Source organism: Melanotaenia boesemani, chromosome 13 (assembly GCF_017639745.1).
Source record: "Melanotaenia boesemani isolate fMelBoe1 chromosome 13, fMelBoe1.pri, whole genome shotgun sequence".
Classification (NCBI taxonomy): domain Eukaryota; kingdom Metazoa; phylum Chordata; class Actinopteri; order Atheriniformes; family Melanotaeniidae; genus Melanotaenia; species Melanotaenia boesemani.
In genome coordinates, this window is record NC_055694.1 from 17,288,348 (window position 1) to 17,309,567 (window position 21,220).

The window sequence follows — 21,220 nt, forward strand, 5'->3', positions numbered from 1 at the left end:
AGTTTGCATCAAGTTTTGCATAGTGGGTTTTAATTTTAAAAACAAAATATATTTTTCTCTTTAGAAGTTCATTCATATTTTACATGTGCTACATGTGAGCATGTGTTTGTGTATCATGTAGAACTAGACCATTTTGGCTATAGCTTTAGTCAAGTACTAAAAATAAAAGGTTTACGCAATAGCTGGAATATTTTTCAGAGGCACTAAATAAACTAAATCTGCATTGTGCAGTTCACGGTTTCTTGCTGCCTGCAGCTTCAATGGAGTAAAATCCATGAAACGGTTTGATGCTCAGGTGGGAACGTCTGGTAATCTCCCCTTCAGCAAAACGATCCAATGCGCATGCGTGGACCATTCGCTCACTGGAGGAGTTGCTAACAACTAGCTAGCGAATCCTGCTGAAATGGAGAGGAAAGGTAAATCTTATGCGACACTGCTTATTCTGTATTATCAACGTTAGCTATGTATGTGTGCACTGTGTAATTGGTATCCACATGCTGTCACAAATATAAATTTTAACCAAGCTCTATACATTGAGTTATGTGATTTAATTCAACGCCGCTATCACGCACTGAGCTGGAACGAGCTACGTTAGCTCTTTAGACATTAGCTTTAGCTACAGTGAGACATGTCAGGATTAGCGCAATACCATTAGCTTTCTTGCTCCTTCTATTTTAAACATAAATGAAAGCACTGACCCCATGGTCTGTGTATATTGTTATACATGAGCTTGTCATCCTAGTGAATGAGATTACTTCGTGCTACAGTAGCGTGTTGTACAGGAGCGGTTGTCTAGGTGGGTAGCTTAGTAATGTTACTTGACTGGGTACTAGGACTGGGACACCCACACGTGTGTATTTGAATGTGAGTAACCACAAAAAATGTACAAAATTCAGGACATAATCAACTGGTTTATAGGCTGTGGGACAAGACAGGTGTATACTGATCCTCAGACAGTTTTATGTCTGTTTGTCTTGGATGTCAGCTGCAGATCAAAAGGCAAGCAAACAATAGCACCGTAATTTCTATCTGGTGTCTTTTCAGTTCTGGCACTCCAGGCAAGGAAAAAGAGGGCAAAAGCAAAAAAGACCAGCAAAAAGTGAGTATTTTCTCCAGTTTGGCCTTATTATTTTGCCTTTGTTCTGGGTGGTCTCATATCAGCTGAACTAACGCAAAGGCGATTGATTGTTGTGTTTTCACAAATTTACTGTTACTACAAGGTTCCTTTATGTAAAGCAAGTAATAGCGTAAACTCCTGGATGTGAGACTGTCACAAGGCTCTGACTGCTTGCTGGAAGTTACAATTTATTGTGATCTGTGCATGATCCATAAATTAAAATGAATAAAGTCTAATTAATGCATCTAAAAATGGATCGATCTCATGTAGTTAGTGTCCAAGTTTGCATGGTGTTTAAGTAAGGACAATGCTTTTATCCATAATGCTTGGGACGTTTCATTAAGCCTTAAGTAATCTATCTGCATTATTTGTGCAGTATACTACGCCAGAAATAAACTACCCAGTGCCCTTCTGTGAAAATGGTTATGTATAAATGCAATATGATAATGTAATGTTTATACCTACACCTGACTGTTGTTTTCTCTAGAAGTAATTGTTTGGTTTAACTAACAATATACTAATCATGACTGCACTAGTGGCATCCTCCAGAGTGTTATATAACAGCCTGTGCTATATTTAAAACTAGAGAATGAAGGAGCCCACATCAGCCCACTGAAGCATGGTGTTTCACTGAAAACAGCGCTCCTAGAAATACTCACCTCTTGACAGTTTTATCTACAAGGTCATAGCTTGAATGTCCTTTAACCATTGGCATGATGTGATTCTACAAATTGAATATAATTTAAACAGTACTATCCATGAGATGTTTTTTCCCCTTATTAGTGCACAATTTTAGATAATCATAGTAGACAAGGAGAAGGACATTGCAGATTATGTGGAAAACAGCGATCCATATAAAACACTGCAGCCCAGTTTTAGGAAAATGTGTTTCAATTGGATTTCCGCTCTCTTTTTGTTTTCATAGAAAAGAGCAGCCTTATTCTCCACTGCGGAGAAAGTAATATTAGACTGGTGATCTTCAAGTCAATATTAGGAATTAAACTGTAGGAATTGTAGGCAATAATGTTCACATACAAGACAAGACCTGTGAACGTTCAATCACTTTTCTTTTTTGTTCCATAGCTGCATACAATTGCTAACTGATTTATTGCCCTTAGATTGTAGATGTTCTGTACCAATATTTAAAGTTTTTTTTAATGCAAAAAACAAATCAGTTCCTTCAGAATATTCACTTTGTATTCAGAATGAAGTCTGTGAAGGCTTTTCCTCAAATGCCCAGCGCCATAATATTACCTTTCAGACGTACTCTTCAGCTGTTATTCTGAAGGCAACTGAACATGTTGCTATAAAGCTCAAATAAACACCTCTATAAGATAATAGGCAAGACATAATAATATTTATATATAACCATTAACAGCACAGCATAAGTCTGAACTTGTGTAATCACATAAATGTAGAAGTTTATATTCCATAATCTTTAGTACATGATCAGGTGTTAAGGGAAATATCTCAGATTACATTATTAAAGAAATAAATACCAGTGCTGTCTAAACTTTTTGTTTCTCCATAGCGTACAATAATTACGTGACACACTAACTTTTCAGTTTGAACCAAATGAACAGAAAATTATGCTCAAAGTGTTTGATCTGTTGGTCAAGCTTCTACTCCGTCTGACTACATAGCAACATTTTCAGCTTCATTTTTAGTTATGTTTACCAGAACCCAATTTGTTTGTGTGAGTAATTATTATGACTGAAGGACATGTTAAGAGGAAATTGTAACTCTAGAAGGATATGCAGTGTTTTGTTTTTTTTTTTACATCGCACACAGCTGTAATAGTGGACATAGCATCCGCATATGAAGTAAAAGATCATACTTTTCTCAGGATAACGGATAATTCTCTGCACTCCAAGTGCAGTTAAATTCTAATGAATAAACCCACAAATTACTTTTTTTTTTACATGAACTGTTTAGTAAGTTAAAGCCTCTAGAAAAGTGATCTTTTCTGCTACGTCAATTCATCATACACACCAATTTCTATTACTAAGACAACATAACCCGATGTTCAAAGGATACTGTGACCACAGTGGCCTCAGTGATACAAACAGTACATCTTACTTGATGTACTGTTTGTGTGCGCTGTAGCCCAATCCATCATTGTCAAGGGTATGTCTAAGTAAAGCCATTAGGTTTATTAACAAGTAAATGACCATTGTATAAATCAGTGGTTCTAAACCTGGGGGTCAGGAGGTCATTTCAGGGGTTTGCCAGATAATTATGTATAGCCTAAATGTATCAAATAAATCTGGGATTTATACCAGGGCACTTTGGACTTTGGTCCAATGTGGTTATTTTCAAGGGATCCAAAGTGTGCAACATAGCACAGACGCCCTGGTTCTCACACTGAATGGTGACATCCTTGTCAGTAAAGGTTGGATGGCATTTTCAACTTGCTTCCCCCCTTTTGCAAGTTTGGATGAAGCTTGGATATTGTTTGTTTGATGGTCTTCTGGTTGGTAGCAACTATTACCAGGTGTTTTTTTTTTTTTTTTATCCTAATGTGGTTTCGCACTGAACCATGAACTGAACGGCAATGTTGTTTCATGCTTGCTTTTTTTGTGGGCAGTGATTTTTTTCTGTCTACCAATTAATGGGTTTTATCATTAGATGTCAGTAGCTCCGCCTTAACTGTACCGTAGCATTTTCCTATGGGCCTACAACTGAAGGGGGTTCATAAATGGTGCGGTATGGTTCAGTTGTATGGGCCCCTTTTATATTAGAAACACAAAATAACGTACTGGACAACACTGGCACAAACCAAACCACTCAGTGGAAATGGGGTTTTAGTTTCTGCTTCATCTGCTGCCTTCTGTGTGCGCCAGACACCTGTTACCTCACCACTCCTCCCCTATGTTTGGGGTTGGGAAAGCATGTTTCCAGCAGAAAGCCTTCTGCTGTGATGTGCTTTTGTGAGCAGAATCTTCAGAAACGGACAGAATCATAGTGTCCAGACTTTCTACTGAAAAATCTTTGTGTGAAAATGGGTTTTCTTTTAAGTTTTGTATAGATGCAAACTATTTAACATTTCAGTCTTAAACTGTCAACACATGGCTAACCTTGATAAATTATCACACTAAATCTTTTTTTTATTGTTTTCTCCAGATCTTCTTCTATAACACTTGGTTAATTACTGGAGCTTGTTACCGTAGGTACCAAGATGATAAGCAATACCCAAGACGCAATGTGCTGTGATGTCATTGCCCTTTATTTAGTCAGTTTATCATATTGTCTTTCTTTTCATCGTCTTGGAACTTTCTATTGAACTTTTTTATGTGTGGGGAGAAAAAATTGTTTTTTTTTTTTTTTATTTCTAATTTTTTTAATTCTTTGTATACTTTGTTAAAATACATTTGCTCTTGTGAAGTAATTTCTTCTGGGACTTCTGGCCATTTTTAAAACTTGTTATAATGAGGAGCAATGCCAACGGTAAAGTGTGAGATCACAAAGTGGACTTGCTTGAATTATTTAAGACACAGTGGGATTTTGGAAATGCCATGTTGTGTGTTTCTCCTAAATATGACTGCAGGAACATATTCTGGACACAAATTCCTCTTTACCCAGCTTTCAAAGACAGAGTGACTATACTACACACTTTGACTGTGTTTTTGCTGCTTATTCCTTGATGCATTTGCGTTTACAACAGATCATAAGTGCAGCTTCAGATTGCAGAAGACTTTAGTCACATGCCATTCTTAAATTTTATTGAATTGCAAGTCTCAATGCCCCTATATAGTTAATGAAATCTAAATTAAGAAATGGAAGGAACTATAATGGCTTTACTTCACTGCTTTACATTCAAGGTCTGTCTCACACTGTCAGTGTTTCTGACATTAGTCAGATTCTGACCTTCCACTTTGTTAATTATTATACACACCCCTCCTCATTAACACTGACTGGAAGTAGCAAATCCACAAACCAACACTCATGGTTGGCTGTTATGATGCTCATGCAATGCCTGGAGCTTTAAAAATGAGAAAATACTTAAGACTCCAGCTAAATTCTAGTTAGTGTGACAGGATTACTCACAAACCTGATTTAAAGTACAGCCAGTTAAAAGTTTGTGTTGCACTCGAGCATTATATTTGAGCAAACCAGTATGTCTTGCAAACTCACACAAATTGGATCAATCACAGTTATTATGGCCTGCATAGTTGTGATTCTGGGAAGGGCATATAATACTAACGGGAAGCTACAGCATGTGCTACATGGTAGGGTACATGTTGATGCCACAAATATGTCAATCTGATGTTGAAGGATAAAATTTGCTTTAGTCGTAGTGCCTGCCTTCTCGGATCCCTATAACAAGCTTATCTTGGAAAGCTGATGACAGAAAGTGGAGTGCTTCACAGCATTAGTGTGAAAAGGTAGTGGCTGCAGAGACCATCTATTTTGCAGAGCAAAAGTCAAGTTTCTATCATTGTAGATCTAAACATGAACTAATTTTTATAATGTTATAAATAGAAAAACATTCAGATTCTTTCAAATATTACTTTTCTTAACTTTTCTGATAGCCTTCTGTGATATTTGCTGAATAACTGTTATAGATGTTTAGTCAAGTCACTGTTAATTTATGAGGACTGTGAGAGTTAAAACTAAAGAATTTAAGACAAGAAAGAACATTTAAGGGAATGTGTTTCTAAGGAAGTATTTAACATTTTCCATCAGGCAACCAGCCAATCCCCGAGCTCGACAGCAGCCCCAGCAAGAAGCGTCGCCTCAGGAACCCGAGGAACCTGAGGAAATTCTTGGCTCTGATGATGAAGAGCAGGAGGACCCCAACGACTACTGCAAAGGTGAATAATGGTTCATTCCCAGTTCCTTATTCCTGAAGAGAAACCTTAGCCTTTCAAAACGGAGGGGTAAGGCCAAGTTGAGGAATTGGGATTAGTCCAGTGTGATCAGATTCACAGAGGAATCCAGTGTTTCTGAAAAGCCAAACTGAAGAATGTTCTAAACGCATTGGGTTAATTTGAGAACAAAAACTATGATGAAACAGTTATTCATGTTTTATTACCTCAGTGTAAAAGCCAAGATGTGAAAGTATTTATATGATGGTTAAAGTAGCCAAATACTGTTTTACTTACTTTGTAACCAGTTTTTAATGTGAAGAAATGCTATGACTATGCTTCTACTCTTATTGTATTTGTTTAACTGCCTAATTGGTGTGCATTTTCTTGTCATCTAGGTGGCTACCACCACGTGAAAGTTGGAGACCTTTATAATGGGAAATACCATGTAATCCGTAAACTGGGCTGGGGACACTTCTCTACTGTGTGGCTCGCCTGGGACATCCAGTATGAGAAATATTTTATAGCACAGTCTTGTTGCAAGTTTTTGGTTTAGATGCTTGATGTTTGATGACATTCATGATAGCAGTTGGTTCTTGTTCTGTTGTGATAAAATCTTATATGTAGCTTCCTGTTAGTGAACATTACTTGCTTTGTGGTTGCAGGGCGAAGAGGTTTGTTGCAATGAAAGTGGTAAAGAGTGCAGAGCACTACACAGAGACGGCAGTGGATGAGATCAAGCTCCTTAGATCTGTAAGTTTGTTGCACAAAATAGATTTTAGGCTGATATGCTTTTGAATTGAAGATTTACAGTATGTGTATAATGTAACTCAACAGCAGTCTCAGCAAGAAGCATCGCCTCAAGAAGCAGGTGAATGCTCAGTGAATAAGTTTGACATCAGTGATATACATGGACTTGTAACAAGAGATTTGTAAGACCCCTTGTTGGAAAAAAAATTATCATTTATAAGTTGGAACATTCCCTGTCACTGGTTTAAAAAAAAAAAAAAAAACAACAACAAAAAAAAAGTTGCTGGTCACATTTTCATTGTCCATTACTTTTTAAGTCATCTCACTAACTAAACCAACCAAAAATCCTCCATGATGGAAGACCTGCAGCACAAACCCAACGTAAATATGTTTTAATATCTTTTGGACTGTTTTTTTTCCCCCATTTTCAGGTTAGAAACTCTGACCCTGTTGATCCCAACCGTGAGATGGTGGTCCAGATGTTAGATGACTTTAAAATCTCTGGTGTGAATGGAACACGTATCCTTTACAACCAAACCCCACTATCACTAAAATAAATAGCTTTCTAATGGAGAAACTTAAGTTTGTGAAGAATGTTTCTGTCCTTTGTTGTCAAATTTAACTAAAAAGTTGTATTCAGACAAACCATAAACAGCAGGTGATGGGTGTAATGAATGCCCCCCTGTGTGAAACAGACCTCCACCAATCTGAATGCCATGGGGATAGCTACAGCTGTAATATGAGAATCCTTTTCTTTAGTATAAATAATGCTCTGCCTCTTGTTGAAGCTCCACGTTCCCTAAATAGTTTTTTAACTGGTGGGTTTTCAAATTTTTACTACTTTCACTGCATTACTACCTTAACTGCTTATTTTCAGATGTTTGCATGGTGTTTGAGGTGTTGGGACATCACTTATTGAAATGGATAATAAAGTCCAATTACCAAGGATTGCCCTTGCCTTGTGTGAAAAGCATCATAAGACAGGTAACATGAGATCCACAGTCTCACCTTTTCAGTTCCGATGACTCATGATAAAGGTTCAGTTGTCGCTCACAATGGTTAGAGTCATATAGCCTGCAGGCTGTGTGAAAGCTAGAAACCAGTTGGGGCAGAGCATGTTGTGGTAACTGATCATATAAACAGTCACGTAACATGACTGTGGCAAAAACAAGTTTTTGGAAGGAGGGGATCTTTGCAATGGTTGAGCAAATCAGTCAATGTATCAAAACATCTATTTCTGATTCAAATGATTTACTTTTTATTCATTGTTTTGTATTAATAGCAAATATCTCCTAGTGTTTCCTTGCATTACCCAGAGTTGTGTCCCTTTGTAGGTTTGTATCAGCCTTTCTGTTCCATACTGAATGATATGTGAATGTTAAAGAGACATAAATGGAAGGCGGGTAAAACATTAAAAGGGCTAAGTTGAGGCTTAATGATTAATTAACACCTGCAGTGCAAAACTTTTGTCTCCTTCCTCCAGCTGTGAGTATAATAGCACAACACTTGACACATGCTTTCGTTGTTAGACTTAGCCCTCTATAAATATCAAGTATCAGGATTTTTCTCAGATGCTTTTGGTTTTAAAGCCATATGCAAGCGCTGCACCTTAGTGGCAATGTTTCCACAGATTTAGATTTAATACTCCAAATAAACTCCAAAATACAGACAGATTTACTCGCTGCAGGCAGACATAATCAGTAATGTGTAAATGTGTTTAATGTGCACTTGAATGTAACAAAGTCTCAAATGACTGGTTTAATTTTTGTAGTAGGATACTTATTTTCAATGGGTTTATTTTTTAGGTTCTTCAAGGCCTGGACTACCTGCACACTAAGTGTCAGATCATCCACACAGACATCAAACCAGAGAATATCCTCATGAGCGTTGATGAGCCTTATGTCCGAAAGCTTGCAGCTGAAGCCACAGAGTGGCAGCGGGCTGGTGCACCTCCTCCCTCTGGTTCCGCGAGTATGAGACACACCTACATACAGCCACATACACTAAGTCACATTTACATACGAAAGCACAGCTTGGGAAAAACCTAAACTCATCCAGTGTTCTCTTCTCTTCAGTAAGCACAGCACCAGCTCCAAAACAGGTACAAATCTATCATTAATAACTTTTTGCACAGAGTTCTGCTTCCTGGAATTTCTTCTTTAAAACAAATATTTCATTATCAGCTTCTCATATTTCCTTTTAAATCTCTGTTAAGACTGTGAAAATGTCCAAGAATAAGAAGAAGAAGTTAAAAAAGAAGCAAAAGCGTCAGGCAGAGCTGCTGGAAAAATGCATCATGGACCTAGAAGAGATGGAAAAAACTACAGAAACAAGAGAGGATGATGAAGATGATGAAGACCCACAGTCTCCAAAGGGACGGGCCTGTGCTCCCCTCAGACAGGTGTCTTTTCAAGAGATCGGAAACGAGGAAACAACAGGTAAGAAGCCAGCACCACAGAAGTTATGTGTAGTGATGGCTATTGCTAGGATTTAACTGATAATGGTTTAAATACTGATTCTTTTCATTTATTCAGACGTTCATCAGAGTAATGTTTTTTTTTTTTTCTGTCTGCTTATTTCTTCCACCTTTTTCACATAACCAGAGACACCCCAGCCACTCTTTGTCAGATCACTGTCTCTTCAGTTGTTTTTAATGGCTACCCATGGTTGTCATAATGAGATTCATGTCACTCATGCTTGCATACAGAGCGATTTCCTGGTCTGCTCCCAGCTATTTACTCAGACTTGCTCCTTTGATCACTACACTCCTTTTAGGATCTTTGTGTGGTACTCAGTTTTTGCACACAAGACAGTCATAGACCTGACTGTTGTCATTTTTGGTTCCACAATGGTGGTGCAAGCTATCAAATGCTGTCAGAGCAGGGGAGTCTTGTTTTATGCAGAAGAATCCTTAAAGCTCATTTCACTCTTGGAACACACCTTTCACACCTCACCATCCTTAATTTGTACTTTCTCTTCACTTTTTGATTTGGGATAAATAAAGAATATCATTTTTTTTCTCTTTCATACCTGCTTTTCTCATTTTTTAGATCTAGCACTTGATGCCTATGCCATGGTTTCTTACTACACTGAAGCTTTAGTTTTGTTCTCATTTTTAAGTTGCTCTAGCTAAAATTTATCCTAAAATAATCATTCTAAATGTCATGCACTGACTTCACATCTACATTGACAATATTGCTCACTTCATTTTGCACTTTAATATGAACTGATATCATCTGTAGCTTCAGCCAGTGTTATACTGCAGTATAATCACACAGCCATACAAACCTGGATCTGTTGACCAATGTTAAGTGCAATAATGCATGACATTATAGTACAGCTAAATATTATAATCATTAGCAGTTTAAGTAGCTGTGATTTTAGGGTCAGCTCTGGAGTGAACAGCATTAGGTCACCCTCATCAAATGATGACTTATGGGTCAGGCTTAAGTGTCTGAACCTTGATGTCCACTGATGATAGCACTGAATCAATGACACAAACTGACTGTGGAATTAAGCAGAAATGTTAATTAGCAAAGCTAACTTTGTCATGAGTTAATACTAGCAACCCTTTTTATTGACCATAGAGTGTGTTATTGTGACGTGATGAAGTTGGGGCAGTTGCATTTTTACTTGAGCAGGCGACATTGTGGGTCTATACTCTCTTAAAATTAATAACCTTCTCCCAAAACTTTCAGAGAGCAATATAAATGCAGAACACATGAAGATGGGACCAGATGAGCCGTCACAGGTCAACTGTAATGGCCATGTGGAGGTGGAGCAAAGGCAGCCCCAGTGGAGGACTGAAGACCAACACAATGGCAACACAGAATCTCCAGAGGAGCAGCACAAGGAGTCCCCTGTCCACCCAGTGTGTAATGGTGTGGGCTCTACAGATCTCAGTGAGCTGTACAATGAAATTGAGGACAGGGGTGCTCACAGCAGGGTAGCTACTGAGAAGCATCTTCCTGCCCGGCTGGAGGAGGGAGAGGTGGAACAAAGCATTTTGCAGGACGAGGGAGAGGACGAGACTGACTGTCATTACAGAACCCAGGAAAGCCTGAGAAATGGTCAGTCATCCAAAATCAGTATGCCTTCAGAATTTGCAGATGTTTAGTGGAGTCTTTTTGCTCTGGCTGTGTAACAAGTTGAAAAAAAACCTCTTCATGTGAAATTTGAAACATTGTTGGTTGGGGCCTTATGTGATAATAAATCCATTCTTATTTTTCTGCTTCCCTTTCTGCTCTGATGTAGGCAAGTTAACAGCGGGATCCCTCCTAGTTAACCCTCTTGAGCCAGGCAATGCAGACAAGATCAAGGTTAAGATTGCAGATTTGGGAAATGCCTGCTGGGTGGTGAGTAGTCTTCTAATGACCTGAGGGATTTCCTGATTAGGGCGGAAGCCATTCTGCTAGGGACAGCTGCAGTGTCATCTGCAAACCAAAATAGAAATCCTCCAGTATTCCATTTTTATAGGCTTTACAGATCTTAATTTAAAGAAAATGCTGGCACATGTTCTCTAGACCTTTGCAGAGCAAATGAAGTCAGCACAGCAGACAAAGTATAATTCTCATATTTTATTCTTGTAGATAAAATATCTCTGCATTTGAAGCAGGATGTAGTCTGTAGATTGTTAGGTTCATGATAAAGATTTTTTTTTGTTTAGATTTGTTTATTTTTCTTCCTTTGTTCCAACCTTCCAGCACAAGCACTTTACAGAAGACATCCAGACACGACAGTACCGGTCTTTAGAAGTTCTCATTGGTTCTGGATACAGCACGCCAGCTGATATATGGAGCACAGCTTGTATGGTGAGAGAACACACCAACAGTTGTTTATAATCATAGGAGTAATGTTGCCAAAGTGCTCTGAAAAAATGATCAAACAACTACTGTTTTTTTCTTCAAGTGAAGAAATAGAAAATGTAATTTCTATAATCAGATTATTCGAACTTGTCATGTCTGACTGATCATCATTTAAATGTGTTTGTTTGCTTACATTGTTTTATTAACATGTTTATTTAGATGAGTTTTCCAAGTCAATGGTAATTTACATCATTAATCATCATGACCATTAATTTACATCATTAATCATCATGATCATTATTTTAAAGAGGATATTATTTCTTCACTATAAAGATGGAATAATTTCAGACCAGTTTGAAGCCCAAAGTCTGTTGCTCTTTTATTATCTGTAATACCAACTTTAACTTGAGTTGACGTCTTGTGACCCATTTATCTACAAAAATGACCTGTGTATTGGTTTGCAGACTGCAGCATCATTACTTGACCAAAGATTTTGAGACTGTGTGGACACAATGCTCAAGATGAACATCATTTTTGTCATACTAACATTTGATTTTAGGGCCAGTTATAGTTCATATATTTGATGCAGTTAATGTATATATAAATTAACTGTATGGATCATTTTTACACACATTGCATTCCTGTATTTAAACAAATAGAGCCTCACTCCTGACTATTAATTCCAAATACACTTTGCCATAATTGGAGCAGACATTACTTTTAAAATTCTGAATGTCTGAACAGATTCATGTACATGCAGAGCTATGGTTATGTGCTGTATCCTTTCCTGTGTTTATGAATGTGTTGTTTCTTCAGGCCTTTGAGCTTGCCACAGGGGACTACTTGTTTGAACCACATTCTGGGGAAGATTATTCGAGGGATGAAGGTATTACTGGATCTTCCTCTTCCTGTCCACTCTCTGCTTTATCCACCTTTTAACTACGCACCATTAATCTTAAATGCTACATTTGGTTGCAATTCTGCAATGTATGCTTCACTGGTAAGAGACAGTTTGTGCTGGTAGTAGGTTGTAGCTTTTATTGCTACTGTGAAAACCTTCATGGTGTTTCTCATGGTAAATTGGCTCTGATTTGTTTTATCCTTGTCATAAATTATTTTAAATATCCACACATTTAGTGAGTTTCACAGTATGCAAGCTACGTCCTTTACTCCAAATTATTGTGTGTTTTCCGCAGTAAATTGTAGGGCACATCACTTACACTTCACAGTGTTAACATTTAAACAAAGTGATTTTAGATGGTCTGAAATACAGAAGAAATGTAAAGTAGTAGTCATGTGAGTGTGTAAAGTTTCCTGTGTTTATTTCCAAACACCTCAAGCCACTTTCCTGCACTGGAGATGGGGCCATCTCTTCACTTCCTTACTGTCCTTTCTTCATCTCATTCTCACGCATGCTCCACATTTCCTTACTCAGCTCCTCATGTCTTTATGTAAATATCTGCTTATTGCTTTGCTTGAGGTTTTTGTACTGACTTGATTTCTGCTCTGGCATGCCAGGTATGTGCTGACATTCAGGCTTAGTGCAGCTGTAAATTGGCTTCTTTACTTAAAGCACATTAACTCACTAATCAAATGCTTTGACCTCTATCATATACAGTTTATCTTGATTGACTTGTGACATCTTGTATCAGATTCTGCTCTGTAAAGATTTGAAGGCAGTTGTTTGATCTTTATTTTAAAAATGTTAATACTCATTGTTTTGTTTATTTTGTCATGTGGAAGTGTATGACCTACCCATGTTGTAATGCTTGTTGTAGCTTTTGACATCTAAAAATATGTTTTCCATACATTTGTTTCTCATCATACTAGTCTGTCATTGTCCAGTGTTCCTAATATATTGTTCCATCATTGCCATCTCCTCTCCTGTTCAAACATTGTGCTTTCCCGTCTTCACTCCTCTGATGTGCCTCATTTCCAGACCATCTTGCTCTCATGATTGAATTGCTTGGTAAAATCCCTCGCCACTATGCGCTGAGTGGGAAATACTCACAGGAATACTTCACCAAGAGAGGTATGCCACTCCTCTGTCTATGGCTCGCTTTGGGAAAGGTGGACATGAGAGTGAAGGGCGAAGGATCCTGTCAGTGCACTTTAACCCACCATAGTTGTTTTCACACCAGTTGGTGCCATTATAGGCAATGACTTTTAACAGAGCCATCAGACATTGATTTGAGTTTCAAAGGTTCTGCCAAAGACTGGCTGTAAGAAGCTCTTATAGTTCCTCCAAAAAGTCAGTTCAGTGACTTGGCTGGATACTTGAAATTGTCTTGATCCATTCTGAGGATAAGTTCATGATCTTTTCTTCTCCACAGCAGTAATCACATTGAAATAAAGTTATTAGATCCTCGATAAAAGCAACTAGAACAAATGTATTATTTCTTTGGAGTATTTCTGTTCATTGCAATAATATGCATACACAATGTGCATATTAGGAAAAAATATTAAGTGACTGAAAAGTAGATGTAACTTTTACTACATAATTAATTTAAGAAAGTTTTAATTATGAAATAAAATATCACTCTCAAGGGGGTTAACTTTGAATCTTAATGAAAGGCTGTCATAGTTAAGAGCTCATGCATTCCCAGTTGTAGTTTCAATTAGCGATCACTGGTATGTTATTTCCATGCATCACTGGCTGCAGTTAAAAAGCTGGTTAGTGAAAACGTTGAGCTCTTGTAATGCCTGGTGGCCCTGTTTAATCACACTCTGCCCTAAAGCAATATGTGCCGGCAGCTCAACTCTTCGCTCCTTCAGCCCTCTGCCCACACACCCAGAGTGGGCCTGTGTCTGGGACACAGTCTGATCACTCTGTTGTTTGTCTTCTCCTTTCCTCCTGCAATCATCTGCTGTGTAGATCATATAGCACTGATCATTGAGCTGCTGGGGAGTGTCCCACGCAAACTCATAATGACCGGCAAATATTCCAAGGATTTTTTCACCAAGAAAGGTAAAAAGTGAAAAAAAAAGAAAATGGATATGTCATGGTTACTGTAAGTTATTTATTTCTTGCTTTTGATGATTCCACCTTGGAGTCAGCTATATTTACACAGACAAAATATTTGGAAACTTAAAAGTAATCATTATTTTTTTGTTTAATTAAAGATTTTGTAAACACGATTTTTTTTTCTTCCATCTAGACCAGTGTGTCTTAATTCTGATCCTAGGTGACCACTGCATGTTGTAGCGCTTTCCAACTCCAGCACACCTGATTCAGATTAATTGAACTGCTTGTGAAGTTCTTTGCAAGGCTGCTCATGTTGTTTCATGATGTTTCTCTGTCCCAACACATCTGATTCATATTAATGAGTGACAGTGCAGAACTTGATAGGCTGCTGGCTCCATTTGATTTAAATCAGATGTGTTGGAGCAGGGAAAGATTGAAAGCTTGCAGGACTGCAGCCCTCTAGGACCGGAGTTCCCCACCACTACTCTAAAACACACAGGGCAGTGGTCCCCAAGGACCAAGATGGTGAAACTCTGGTCTAGGCCATTAATGACCTTCTTTTAAGATGGAAAATCCAGTAAATGAGCTCAGTAGTAGCATAGTATGACATGTTTGGTTTGTCTGCAGGAGACTTAAAACACATCACAAAGCTGAAGCCCTGGGGCCTGCTGGAGGTGCTGATTGACAAATATGAGTGGTCCTGTGAGGAAGCTGAATCCTTCACTGACTTCCTTCTTCCAATGCTGGAGCTAATCCCTGAGAAAAGAGCCACGGCTGCAGATTGCTTGCGCCACCCCTGGCTTGCCCTCTAGTGGAGACCTCCAGCCCTTCCTACCCACTTCCTCGAGAGACTGCAACAGATCACTTTCCACTTTGGGCATATCGGATGAATATTTATTTCTCTTTTTGTTTCGTTGTTTTGGATTTCTTATGTTCTTGGTATTAAGCTATTGCTTCTCCATGTTTGCTTTATATTTGTTGGTTCTTCTCTTGGTGTGATGACTTCAGGAATCAAGTGGATTTTATTACTTTATGGTCACATTGGCTCCAGCTGCTGTGCTCGATTCAGCCACCAAGCAAACCTGTCATTGTACTGCTAGTGACTCATCCTTGTTTGTTACACTCCTGCACTAAAACTCAAACAAATTAAGGATATGTAGCCTTTCATTTTTGTCCCCTTTAAAAGGACTTTTTTGTCGTACATTTTCATTAGTGCTGTGTTCCTTTTTATAATTATTTCATCTTATATCACACATGATCAGTATACATTTTGTATTTGTAAAGTAAGCTTAGGAAGTTGCACACTGGGCTGACATTTACACTGACTGTGGTAACATTAATAGCATTTCTCCATGCAGGCTTTGTAGCAGGGCTACTTAGTTCGGTCCCATGAGGGCTGTGGCCCTGTAGATTTTGCATGTATCCCTGATTCAACACACCTGTCTCAAATTAATGAGTCATGCAGAGCTTGATAGGCTGTTAGATCCATTTTAATTTGATTCAGGTGTGTTGAAGCAGGAATACATTGAAAACCTGCCAGATTGCAGCCCTTGTTGGACTGAATTGAGTAGCCCTGACTTATAAAGTTCTGCACAATGACTCATTCATTTGAATAAGTTGTGTCAGACCAGGTAGACATTAAAAACCTGCAGGGCTGCGGCCCTCGTGGGACCGAACTGAGTAACCCTGCTTTATAGTCTTACTGGCACTGTCTGATAAGTAGGTCATTTTTTTTTTTTTTTAGAAATAAAAAATCCATTGTCACCTGGTATTTAGTGGGTAGTTAATAAATGAGTTTTTGTTCTCATGGGAGGCTGGCATTCTCATACACTTATCACAATTCAGGTATGTAGTGTTGAAAGGTTTCAACAAGACAAAATGTTAAGTCCAACTTAAAAGGAAAAAAGTGAAAATAAACTGTATATATCTGTACCAAAGAGTTTGCCTTTATGTATATTACAGTTATGTACAGTTTTTAACAAATATTATATCGTAGCTAAAATTATTTAGCTGGGTAGTTGGGTTTTAATAAAATGTATGGAAGATGTTTGAACTCAATAATGTCATTGTTTTACCATAGAGCTGGTAAGATCTGATGTTATGTAATGGTGTCCCAAAACTGATCATATCAAAGTGTTATCTGTTGAGACCTAAAGGTAAAAACTAAAATTTACATTAGTGTCAGACTCAAGAACATAGAGTGTGTGAGCTGTTTAAAAAGAAAAAGTACAACACACCAATAAAAACAGATCTTCATACAATATATAATGACCATGTCTATTTATTAGGTGGTATGGAATATAATGATCTTTGGAGACTTTTGTTACACAAGATCCAGCTAAATCTTGATTATTTAAACCATTTAAACTTTTTAAAGAAATGTAAATACTTTGAAATGATTATCAAGAAATTTTAGTACAGCTTTGTGAAATGGGAATCCCAAAGGTTCATTTTTTCATCATGGATTTTCTGTAAAGGAAGAAAAGATATAATTAAAATTAATTTCAACCAGTCTGAACATTTATAGGTTATAGCCAGTGCTGTAAAACCTGAGAGAACACAAGGACAAAACTAGTTCTGTCAGTCTGCAACAGCACAGACTGTTTGGAAATGGTTTATAGACAAATTAAATGTTGAAACTTCCAGCAACATGTTTTTAAATTACAGATGGTCACGTTTAAGCCATCATCTTGTCTCTTCACACTAAGAGGAAACTGAAGAGAAAACTATAAATTATATTAAATTATATTGGATTAAGTTTTCATCTCAACAGAAAGTTTCAGTTTTTGAAAAAATAGCTATTTTGTTATTCTGTCCATTTACAAATACATGCTTCTGAATTGTATGCTGATCCCACGCTGGATGTTAGTCTAGAGGAAACTGGATTATTTCTAACTAGAATTTAAAGTTGTGATCTATCTGAACACTGGACATTTTCCAGTTCACTCCTAAATGAGCTCAGGCCCAGAGATGGCATCAGGTGTTATTTGTAATCTTACGTATGTTGTCAGTTGTATTTGAACTGTGCTCACTTATTATTTTTTAATTGTACTAATTGCTGCCCAAATAGTCTTCTCAGAGTAATTAACCTTTCCCCATATTCTGAAAAATTAACCTCTGTGATGCCTTTCATACACACTCCTGTAGCCAGTGAGATGCTACTTTAAATAAAATTTTAAAAAGTACTTTATTTTTTCATTTTATATTTTGCTCAAGATCACTACAGAACCCTAAATAGACTTTTTTTGTAGAAGGCATCTGCTATTTGAATGGAAAAGAATCTTGAGTCAAGACTTTATCGTCTTGTAACCTTCACCTGCTCCATCCAACTCAAAGTCATCTGGCAGCAGCTTGTCTTGCCGGTTGCCGAGGGTAAAGGATAGCAGTGAGAGGAGGAGGGCGTCCAGAATGCTGATGATGGCCAGGATGTAGGCCCAGCGCACTGTGCAGTTTCCCAGACTGTATTTATCTGTTCTCTGGCCACACATCCTCTTCACCTCTGGAGCATCCCAGCCATCCGGGTAGATCATACAGCCCATCACCATCAAAGCAGCTGCAATTTGAGGGACACAGAAATGCCAAAACCTTACAATAAATACCTCCTGTGTGCTCTCTCACTTTCTTAAATGATTATGGAGGAGGTTCTTGGGATCCCCCAGCACAGGATAAAACGTGATGCACCTCCATAAAGGACAGAGAGCGCCTGAAGTTTTTTGGATGACCCAATGTGCTTTTATAAAAGTTCTTAAATGTTAAGTACTCTTCATCTGGTAAAAGTTCCTCTGGGCTTCTTGCTATTCCAAGACTACTTACCATATGTTCTTCCATTGAGCTGGCAAGTTACACAGACTTTTATCATGGTTAAGTCTCTTGGCTCTGGTTTGTTTCTTGTGCAGTTTTTATATCAGTTAACAGCACAGCAACACCTTATCATGTTACATGTAACTAATCCACCACCAGAGGTGTCAATGTTTGGACTGAAACAGGATCTCTTATTGGCTTCTACAGTGAAGAACAACACTGAGTACAACCACACAGCATGCTTGAAACCAGAGAGGTGCGAAGGCGGATCATGACAGAATGACTTTATCACTCGTTCCAGACTTGCAACAGAGTTTTGCTTGATAGATACTGATGGAACTAAAGGATTTAAGAAGAAAAAAATAAAGGAAAATAAAGAAAACCTGTCACCAATGTCAAACCCCGACTAAAATACTGAATATAAGTCGCCTTTTTTTCAACTTCCAATTCACACTAGAGAAGATTTTGGTGCAGTTATTGTATACCTACACTGGGCCAACAAAACCATCTATCATGGTATACATTATGATGTATCTTTGGCCCTTGAGGGCAAGTGTCCTGCAGGTTTTACATATTTCCCTCCTCCAACACACCTGATTCAAATTACAGTTGAATAAGTTTATGACCTGAAAAGGAGAGATAAAAGATTTATAAAAAAAATTAACTAAATTCAGCCTTTAAAGTTATACATTCTGGATACAGGCTTCTTTATGCAGAGTGGACCATTTCATGGTGTTACATATTGTACTACATTATTTGAATGGGGGTAAATCTAGTATACATGCTGATATTCTTATAAAAAAAATTAAGCAGCATATTTTGCACATTAATTGCTAAGAAATGCAAAACAGTGGAATAAACTAAAGAAACGTATAAAAATGTAGCTGAACCCTGCAGCACTGTGACCAACCTGAGGCCAGCTGCATCCACGCACAGATCTTATAAACGTTTCCTGCGTTGCAGAAGAAAAACAAACCGAAGCCGACCATGGTGCCCACCACCAGCAGCATGGAGATCGCAACGAAGAACATGGCGGTTCTGAAGGCTGGGGATGGGATAGAGTTGAAGTCTAGGACGCTGCCTTTGCAGGTGAGCTCCGAGGTCAACGCGTTGCCGATGCAGTAGTGGAAGAGGCCGAAGTAACCGGCCTGCGGGGTGTTGACGCTGTCCCCGATCCAGTAGGGCTGAATGAAGACCACCATAGTGATGATCGAAAAGCAGATGGTGAACACGGCCCACATGACTCCGATGGCTCGTGAATTTCTCACGTAGTTGGTGTGGTAGATTTTGGCGGCCTCCTGGGCTGGAAGCAGATCCATGTTAGCGACAGAAAGCGGAACAAAGTTGGACTTTTACAACTTCCAGAAAAGTTGTTGTTCAAAGCTCTCTGTCTTCAGTAGGTGTGTAAAATCCGCTGTTCACTTCATATTCCCCAGGTTTCACACGCGCCACATTACATGCGCACACACGCACACTTCTCTCAGTTGGTTTTGTTTTCTGCATGGAGACCGGTCTCAGGATTCAGCACCCTGGACAGCACCGCATCACTTTACTTGATGACGTCGTCACAAATTGACGCCCCCGCGACTGCATCTTGTGTAAAAATACAGACCCACCCGGACAGGTGGAAATTAACTAAGTATCTTTTTTACCGTAATGATTTACTCTATAAGAACTCACTGTGCCATAGACTGGGACTGACTATGTTTTTGTTAAACAATAAAAATTAAGAGTGGAAATACAAACCCTTTGTGATGACATTAAACTTTCTTGCATTGGACAACCATCAGTAGTCCCTGAGATTCTTCTACAACTTGACTGTAGCCAGCTCCTGCTTAATTAGACTGGACATATTTGAGAAGGGACACACTTGTGTATATAAAGTCTGATAGATAGTTTATGTCAGAATGAAAACCAAGCCATGAAGTGGAGAGAACTATATATAAAAAAGAGTTTAGTACATTTTTGAACATTTTAGGTGTCCAAAAGGACAGCAGTCTTCATCAAATGTAAATGGAGGTGGTTTGAAAGTGTCAATAAATTCCCTAACTCTGGCGGCCCAGACAAACTGAGTTTCAAGGACAGTTTGATCAACTAACAAGTGAGCTGCCAGCTTTGTAGCCCATCATAGTCCCAACCCATCAATGCAGTGCTGTTTCATTCTAAAGGGAAATGACAACCAGTCAGACAGGGTGACTGTAGCGTCACTCTTTTTTTTTTCCCTTGGGGTGGGGGGGGGGGGGGGGGGGGGGGGGGTATATTTGGGGCTTGAGGAGTAGTAAGAAAAATGTAAAAATAGAAAACAGAACGTTACCCATAAGGCCCTCATGGACACAGACGAAGGGTAAAGTCTACATGTCACTAGAAACACTTGTTTTTCTCTTTGTGTTTTGGAGTAAATTGTTTTAAATGTTAGAAAAACATAAAAAAAACAAAACCTAAAAACATAAAAAGAAAGTTTTTACCTACACTACAACTGTTTAATGTACTAATCTACAACAAAACATATTTTATGTTCTTTATGTGTTTTATGGCCAAACTTTTTAAAATTTGGTGTCTTAGATTTAAGCAAAGCATTGTGTTTGACTGCCTGAAACAATTCCATGAAAATCTTAATTTAGCTCCTTCTTTTGAAAGAATTTGATTTAATATTTGTCAGAATAACAAATACACAACTTTTATATTTTTGTACGATATTAGTAGATGTCATGTGTACATGTGTACTATAAAGTACACTCTTAATGTTCCCTCCAAAACACATACAAAAATTAAATAATCATTTTCTTTTTCATACAGCTATTTTATGCTTTTGTTACTTAAAATAGATGTAAACTACCATTTAAAACCATATTTCTGAAATGGTACAGAGTGGGTTTTTCTTCTTCTTTTATTTGGCACTTCATTAACTCACATATGGGAGCTTTCTCCTGAAATTTATTGCTAATGCACAGGAAGCATAAAATAAAGATTTGCT

General features: G+C 38.1%; 2 protein-coding genes across 4 annotated transcripts; one reads left to right on the forward strand and one right to left on the reverse strand.

Annotated features, from left to right (window-relative positions):
- The first annotated feature begins 243 nt into the window (after positions 1 to 243).
- srpk1a (SRSF protein kinase 1a) lies at positions 244 to 16,498 on the forward strand. 3 transcript variants are annotated; one of them, XM_042003719.1, is made up of 17 exons: positions 244 to 416; positions 1,045 to 1,099; positions 5,804 to 5,931; positions 6,324 to 6,432; positions 6,591 to 6,678; positions 7,107 to 7,194; positions 7,553 to 7,659; positions 8,481 to 8,646; positions 8,751 to 8,776; positions 8,891 to 9,113; positions 10,374 to 10,745; positions 10,930 to 11,030; positions 11,379 to 11,486; positions 12,297 to 12,366; positions 13,420 to 13,512; positions 14,356 to 14,448; positions 15,073 to 16,498. In XM_042003719.1, exons 1-17 carry the CDS (start codon positions 404 to 406, stop codon positions 15,255 to 15,257), a joined length of 2,025 nt encoding a protein of 674 aa, XP_041859653.1. In that variant the 5' UTR covers positions 244 to 403; the 3' UTR covers positions 15,258 to 16,498. The 3 variants fall into 3 exon arrangements, with proteins under 3 accessions (XP_041859653.1, XP_041859655.1, XP_041859654.1); XM_042003721.1 differs by lacking the exon at positions 13,420 to 13,512 and having other exon boundaries at positions 248 to 416; XM_042003720.1 differs by lacking the exon at positions 14,356 to 14,448 and having other exon boundaries at positions 259 to 416.
- A 329-nt stretch (positions 16,499 to 16,827) lies between these two features.
- Positions 16,828 to 19,718, reverse strand: lhfpl5b (LHFPL tetraspan subfamily member 5b). The gene is made up of 3 exons (XM_042003722.1): positions 19,157 to 19,718; positions 17,762 to 17,998; positions 16,828 to 16,914 (listed from the first exon to the last, which is right to left on the reverse strand). The coding sequence occupies exons 1-3, from the start codon at positions 19,563 to 19,565 to the stop codon at positions 16,904 to 16,906; spliced, it is 657 nt and encodes a 218-aa protein (XP_041859656.1). The 5' UTR covers positions 19,566 to 19,718; the 3' UTR covers positions 16,828 to 16,903.
- Between the last annotated feature and the right edge of the window lie 1,502 nt (positions 19,719 to 21,220).